Below are 7,638 nucleotides of genomic sequence, written 5' to 3'. Positions count from 1 at the left end.
TGCTACCACAAGTCCTGGGACACAGTGTTCTAAATTGACGATAACAGTAAATTCTATTCAAAGCTAATTACGAATTAACGATAATCGTTAATTTAGAGAAGAGATCATGTTGGAAGTAGTTAATAGGCCTTTTTCGATATATTAAAAGAAAGGTGAGGTTTAATAGAGGGCAAATATGTTAAGCGAGACAATCGGCTGGCGTGAAAACACGCCCAAAGACAAAGAAAAATGGATTATATGCAAATATTTTTCACATTCATTCCAATGTGTTTCTTTTGTTTTTGTCCTCAATGACTCACTATCAACCCGAATATTTTGATGTTTCGAAAATGGCCTATTTTGTTGGGCTCCCGTACCGGCAGCGGGTTATCATGAGACGAAATTGTTATCCTCGCACTTTAATAGCTTAGCAATTGTCTTATCATGACACCTGAGTGAGCCTGGGTGACCTGTGGTCTTATCATGACACCTGAAAAATTCAGGGGGCTTCAACGGAAATTTTCGCAACCGAGACACATTCATGCTTGATCGCCAAAAACAAAATTAAGTTTTAAAATCTCCTTTGAGTCGTGATATGATCTGTGCGCTCGGAATCAAATGTGTAATGGAATAAGACCAGTCTGAGCATCGTGTTACGGGAGGCGGATGGGTCATAACATTATTGTGGTGTTCACTTGTGAAATGAAAGTTCACGCAAGTAGAATTTTTATTCCAATACGAACTAGTGAACTTCCTACGGCGTTTGTATGTAAACACTCTCTTTCCTGCCCCTATATATTCCTTCGACACTTTCGTAATTTTTTTACAGTGAGAACCGAGCATCATGCATACTCGAGACTGAAGCCCCGCGCAAATGAAAGGCTTCAAGGTCCTTCAACATTTGCTACGGAACCACAGGCGACTATGGTCCTGTAGCGGAACAGATAAAAGTTCACTGTTTCTTTACAAAACTGAATGGAACCATTCCACTTTTTCTCGGACCCGTGCCATTTTTCCTCTGTCGTGTAAACGAACCTCAAATTGGTGATGATGTGCCTGTCGACCTCTCTCTGTTGAGCTCTGTTGTGTACTTTGTCAACGGCGAAGAAAGTTACATTACTCGAAATCACCCGCTTCAAGTTCTCTTTTCGCTTTAGTTCACTCATGGAAACTTTTCTGGCCAGTTGACCCATCAGTTCTAAACGTTTACGTTCATTTCAGTCATAAAGTCGACTAATAAATCCCGATGCAACAGTGATTTGTTAATTTGGTAGCTGTATTTAACTTGGTAATATTGTGTTGACTTGAATTTATCACGGTCAATTTTCATTGTAAATACAACTCTTACCACTCAGCCTATCTTTATTCGTCGTGATTCTATTCATCCATTCCCATTATGTCGTCAACTCCCGGCATATTTTGCTGTTTCTTTGCGTTGTTACAATCATGCCAATAGAGCCCTTTCATGTTACAAAATCTACCTCTGCTGTTCCTGTTTCAGTGCTGCTTTTGGAATCCCCAAACCTCAAATCATACACCATAGCACGAGAGGAACCACTAACTCATGAGTACACTAAAAGGTCCACCCTTCCCATGCAAAACTGTTACAAAGGGAAGGGGAATAAAAAGAGCCCCACAAAATCTGTTTTGATGTTTATAACCGTTATTGCTTACATACTGGAAATGAATGTAAATAAAACGTAATAAAGTTTTGTATTGCTAATATACCTTTGAGAAGAAGACAGCGACACTAACAAAAGCTTGAAAAATGAATCAACATTTTCTGACGCTATCGTAGACCTGTTTGCCGTCTATATCCCGCACTGTTCGAGTATCACAATATCGGCGAAAATGCTCCAAGTGTATTGTATTGAAAGAATTCGTTATTGAAGTAAATATGGAGAATGAAGGATTGCTTGGAAGTATGTTCACGTTGTCGTCAAAACTTCATCGATTGAATGTGGTTACATTTATTCCTATTTTACTTTATTAGGGACTTCAACATCTACGACGGCGACGAACTGAAAACGTCACCTCAAAATATAAACTTTGCGCTTTCGTAAGTGTTCCGCGATTATTCTGTCTCGTTCATGTCATGAGGCGAAGTATCCTAAAACTCAATTGAAAACGAACGTTTCCTCACGTTATTGTCAAAACCCGGATCAAATTTGGTGAGTTTATGTCGCAAAGTACTGGCAGAAATATGTCATAATAAAACAAGTGCCCACTACGTTTATTTTTTCTCTTTTAACCAAATGATATGATACGTTGCGTTCTCTTTTCTCTGGCCTTCGTCGTTTCTTAAACTCTGCTTTACTTTCTTGTTTTCCACAGGACGGAAAAGAAATGTATTGAGAAATATATGCTGCAACTGCAGCACGCCTTTTTCAGCATTAAAACCTACTTTAAGACGAGTCGCTGTTTCCGTTGCATCCTCGTCCTTGCCAAAGCTCTTTGTTATTGGACAAATGAGACATAAGTACATCATTTACGACATGTTCGCGTACTTTTTATCTTATTCAAACTGACAACCCTTCATGCAAAAGGTTAATTAAGGACCGATTTTCATCGCATTGTACAGACCAAATTTCATTCGGCATGTCAACTTTTTTAGTTCTTCAACAAATGACCCAATTGTTTCTATCAACAACCAGAGCATTTTAACTCTAACACTGAATTCTCTTGGCTTACAGAAAGATCCTTGGGGAGCGAAGACATTAAATCGCCGAAAGCTTATTAAATGTGTCACTCTAGCTTTTCTGTATTCTTTGGTTCAAGAGAAAGGTACAGACAGTTCTAAATCCGTCGTCTTATAGGTAAGAACGCCGCTCTAAGAACTGTAATATGTCAACAATGTATGCGCAAGATCGGCGCTCTCTGTTGCACAGACCGTCGTCAATTAAGTCAGATGTAGAATGTTATTTTTACAGTACCCTACATGGACAATTGAAAATTTATTGTCAGATGCTCGCGACCTCCACATAACCTAAAATTTGCTCAGTTCACGTCGTCGTCAGGCCGAGAACGGCAATTGGCATGGAAACACGCTTCCAAAACTACGGTTTGAAAACAGTTAATGATGAAGCACTGTCATTTCCTGCTGTTAGATTTCATAACCTTTTGCTAGTCTTTCAGAAAAGCCAACCGAGCAAAGTTACTTTGAAACCACGTGCATTTATCATCATCCTAGAAATATTTATATGCAAATCTGTCTGAGCAATCCAACTGTTCATGGGGAATATTTCCCATTAAAGGCAAAGCTTGTTTTCCTTGGCTATCTGAGTTTCTTAGTCACAAAATATTGTTATTCCACTTGGATGTAGATTGATTGTGTAGACCAGGTGTAAATAATTTTCCATCCATTGACTGACATATTGACATTTACGCGCGTGACTCTTTGTTCAGTCAAAAGCATCTCAGTTATAAACGCGAAAAAGTTCAAGCTTGTATCTTTGTGAAGCTCTCTGCAGAATTAATAAAACTTCTTTCTTGTGATTCACCTAAGGTACATTTATTTCGTTTCTCCAACTTGATACTCCAGTTGTACCGAAGGCAGTGATCAAAGACGACCATTTCGTCAGCTATGAAGTACTCGCGAGCAAAAACCCCTTGTGGTGGCTTGCGTTTCCTTGTTGTGTTAATGATTTGCTTTACCATTTTGGTCCACATCTCAGCCATGGATGATCAGCGTCCAAATAATCACGATGTCCATGCAACTGGACAAAAGACTGAGTCGATGCTGTTTCGCGAACGCAGAGGAATTAAGAAAAACACCACTCAAAACCCACAGGACATTGAAAAACGAGTGAAAATCCTTGAAGAGAGGTTTGTCCTCGATAAGTTATAGCTGCTTATCCTCTCAATCTCAAATATAACGTATTGTCAAGGGCACCCAACGTAACGTATTGTCGTCTCTCCGGTCGAGACTGAGTAATCTTTTCAATTTTTTCTTGATTTGTTCATTGTCTCCAATGGTGTATTTTCGCGAAATAAGATCCATGATGCCAAAAAGTGCTTAGTCGAGTCTCTTTGCCACTGAAAACATTCCTATACAATTGGGCTTCATGCGTTAGGAGTTTGTTTACACTTCAAACAATAATTTTCAGAAATAAAATTTCAGCTCGAAATTGATTTAGCAAAGGCTAAAACTTCCTTCAGAAACTTGGTATCTCTTAATTATTCTTGTTTCTAGCAGTATTAAAATGTTGCCAGTTAATTTAACTCTTAGGGAAATATTGCTGCAATTTCAATTTCGTGCGTGTGTGTGAAATGTTCAGTGCAAGTGAATATGTCTGTCGATTTTTGCGCAGAAAGAGAAATTCAGGTCGCTAAAATTAAATTTATTATACCAATTAAGTGATTTTCCTTGCAAAACTTGTTGTTTAGACAATACTCCACTTGAAGGTATTTATCAAAACGATGGCAGGGGCAAAGTAAACGCTTTGGGAAAAAAATCAATAAAAGACTCGAAGGAAAGAGCCTTATCAATTACGCCACTCCATGCAGGATATCATGTAAAATGTAATCTCAAACGAAAAAATAATAATAATAAACAAAATAAATAAAATCAAACCACCAGAAAACTTCCACATGTCTGCAGGGCTTGTTGCAATCAGATAGATCTAGTACGCAATCAAAAGTTTGCATCATCTCTGTAAAACTCATTAACATTTAACTCAACATGGACAGTTGTTCAGTTATAGGTTCTTTCCCTAAAATATAATTACGCCTTTACCTGTTTGAGCTTGAGTACTCAGACATGACCATCTGATAAAAATCAACAATTCAGATGAATATCAACACTTCAATATATTTATTTTGTTTTGTAGACTTGATGCACTGATGCGGTCCCCTTCTCTGGGATCAAGTGGAGATTCTTACTCCTCACTTACAGCCTACCTATTGGGTTGGTATCAAACCCACCCATGATTATAAGATAATGATATTCAAAAGATCAGTTATTTCTCAGTTTTTTTATTTATTAGAGACAAAACAGAAAATAAACTCTCCTCTGATTTGTAATGTTCATGCCAGTGCTTGAGCGCAACATAATTCTGGCATAAAGATGTTAATTTCGTTAGGTTATGTTTGTAAGGAAAGTAGTTCAAGGTTAAGATAACTGCCAACAACAATCTTTAAGGAATTACCGATTAGTGAACTCTAAGACACTGAATTCTTTTGTACCATTTTCAATCTCAAAGGAAAGCACACCCAAAACAGTGGAAAGGAAAAGATGGGACCCCCTGGACCCCCTGGTCCACCAGGGAAACCAGGGTTGGTTGGTAACCCTGGTTCGGATGGAAAAACAGGCCTCAAAGGTAAACGAAACTCCACACTGCTCAGAGACTTCACTTCATAGAGCTGTCATAGATTTCGCTGCCTTCGAATTAATTCTACCGGCCCAAAACCTCTGAAACTTTGAAGAAAGCACCCTTTTGTGATGAATAAAACCATGCTGGCAATGGTATCATGATCAAATTTAACGTACAGGAGAAGGAGGTGTTTACAACGAAATTTGTGGTCGTTTCTGAGAGAAGGAGCCAAAACTAGGAAAAACATTAATCTATAGGTAAATCAACTTCAATTCTTTCCATCAGTGCTCAAAAAAAAAAAGAACAAACAAAATTAGTCTCATCTGACCAATGGAGTCTGCAGCGAACAGAGGAAATAAGTGATCTCTGGATCAGATCTATTACCGGCTCAGATTAGAACAAGTTTCAATCGAGTGTCGTGAAACCAACACCAATGCAAGTAATTACTTTGGCCAATCAAAAAGGAGGGAAACATGCCTTATTTCTTTGATTATTTCAGCAACATAATCAGGTGTGTGTAAAAATTATATAACTGTCTGTCACAGTGAATACCTTGTAAATGTTGCTCCAATAAGCAACGAAATGTCGTTTCTACCTTTTGCCCATCCTTTATGCTAAAAATTAGTCTCACACCGAGTTAAACATCTTCCCCGTCTTCTCTTTTGTTTGTGACCATGGAAAACTGCTCCCTTGCAACTTTTCCCATCAGCACACAAAAAATGATGATGACACATGCGAATGTACCTCTTTTCCCCACAGGGGAACCAGGAAAGCCTAGCACAAACACACCGTTACCAGGCCCTCCTGGTCCTAAAGGACAACAAGGAGCCCAGGGACCTCAAGGAGCCAAAGGAGAAAAAGGACAAAACGGAACTGGACAGTCTGGGGTGAAGTATGTTCGGTGGGGAAGGACCACATGTCCCAGTGGTGCTCAGATCGTCTATAAAGGTATAAAACTCGCTGAACAAGGCAATTGAACGCTTCCTATCACGGCAGGCATTCCGTGAAAAGCTTATTACATCAGTTGAAAATAGCAGCTGGCCCAAGCAATTACACTTACTTTGCTTCATGTTTTGGTGCTTGTGAGAAAATTCTTGAAGTCTCAAATTTTCCCTTCTTTATAGGTATAATAATAAGTCACAGGGGTCGTGGGGAGTAGAAAACGAATTAAGCAAAAGGAACACGAATCAAAAGTAAATACTGATCTCGCTAAAATAGACTGAATGAAAACATATAATGGCAAAAACGGCCAAAAGCCACAACATTGAGAATTCCTTTAGAGGTGTAATTTAGTTAGGAATTAGTACTTGGTTTTTCCTCTCTTAGCAAGCTAAACGCGTTTTACATACCGTTTCCACGTTTTAGGGATAATTGGGGGCGAATGGTTCAACAACAACGGTGGTGGAGCCAACTACCTTTGTCTTCCTCTCAATCCAAAGTACGACAAGTACAAAGATGGTCACCAGTACTCAGGATACATTTACGGCACTGAGTATCAAGTCAGTCAATACAACGGAGACCCTTTTAAGAGAAATATCCATGATCATGAAGCACTCTGTGTTGTCTGCTTTGTGAAGTCACGTGGTTCAATGCTGATGATGCCTGCAAGGAATGACTGTCCATCTGGATGGACCGAGGAGTATCATGGGTATCTGATGACTGAAGATCATGGTCACAGACATTCAAGTGATTTCATCTGTGTCGATGGTGATCCAGAGTATGTTCCTGGTAGCCATGCTAACAAAGATGGTGCCTTGCTGTATGCTGTGGAGGGACTCTGTGGTTCACTTCCCTGTCTTCCATACGTCAGCGGTCGAGAGTTAACATGCGCCGTCTGCACCAAGTAATCAAAGAAAAAAGAAAGCTTGAACAGTAGTTGATTTGCATTAGAACTAAACAGAAACTAAATGAAATATCAATCGCTAGCAAGCCAGAGAGCAAATGTAGAGTAAGGGTGCAAAACAATAAACTTGTTGATCTTAATGAGTCTTGTGTTACACGATTATGTTCAATTCGATCCACTAATCAGCATCCTACAGCTGAGATGTCTTGGAACAAGTGCCCTCTTCGATTGGTACCGAATATACTAAACATTTTAGATGTACTCAAGTCTTCTTACAAAACTCAGTAGAAATTGATCCGCCACGGCAAGTTCATTTTCATTAATTAATTGAAATTTCTCCGACAAATCAAATAAGACCACATTGGTATGAAACTGAAGGTTGACCCCAATGGAACGAAAATACGCAGGCATTTGAACTTACCTAACCTCGAAAACCGACAATCTTTCCTCCCTTGTACCCATTCTGTTTCTAAGTGACACCGTCCTGGGCATGTATTTTCATGT

The 7,638-nt window shown here is 39.1% G+C and overlaps 1 protein-coding gene across 1 annotated transcript; it reads left to right on the top strand.

Annotated features, from left to right (window-relative positions):
- The first annotated feature begins 3,521 nt into the window (after positions 1–3,521).
- LOC138027719 (short-chain collagen C4-like) lies at positions 3,522–7,277 on the top strand. Its single transcript, XM_068875321.1, has 5 exons — positions 3,522–3,804; positions 4,809–4,885; positions 5,181–5,297; positions 6,051–6,239; positions 6,657–7,277. The coding sequence occupies exons 1-5, from the start codon at positions 3,563–3,565 to the stop codon at positions 7,136–7,138; spliced, it is 1,107 nt and encodes a 368-aa protein (XP_068731422.1). The 5' UTR covers positions 3,522–3,562; the 3' UTR covers positions 7,139–7,277.
- The last annotated feature ends 361 nt before the right edge of the window (positions 7,278–7,638 follow it).

Source organism: Montipora capricornis, chromosome 12 (genome assembly GCF_036669925.1).
Source record: "Montipora capricornis isolate CH-2021 chromosome 12, ASM3666992v2, whole genome shotgun sequence".
NCBI lineage: Eukaryota > Metazoa > Cnidaria > Anthozoa > Scleractinia > Acroporidae > Montipora > Montipora capricornis.
Note: the sequence above shows the minus strand (reverse complement) of the source record. Positions and strands in the feature narration are given on the sequence as shown.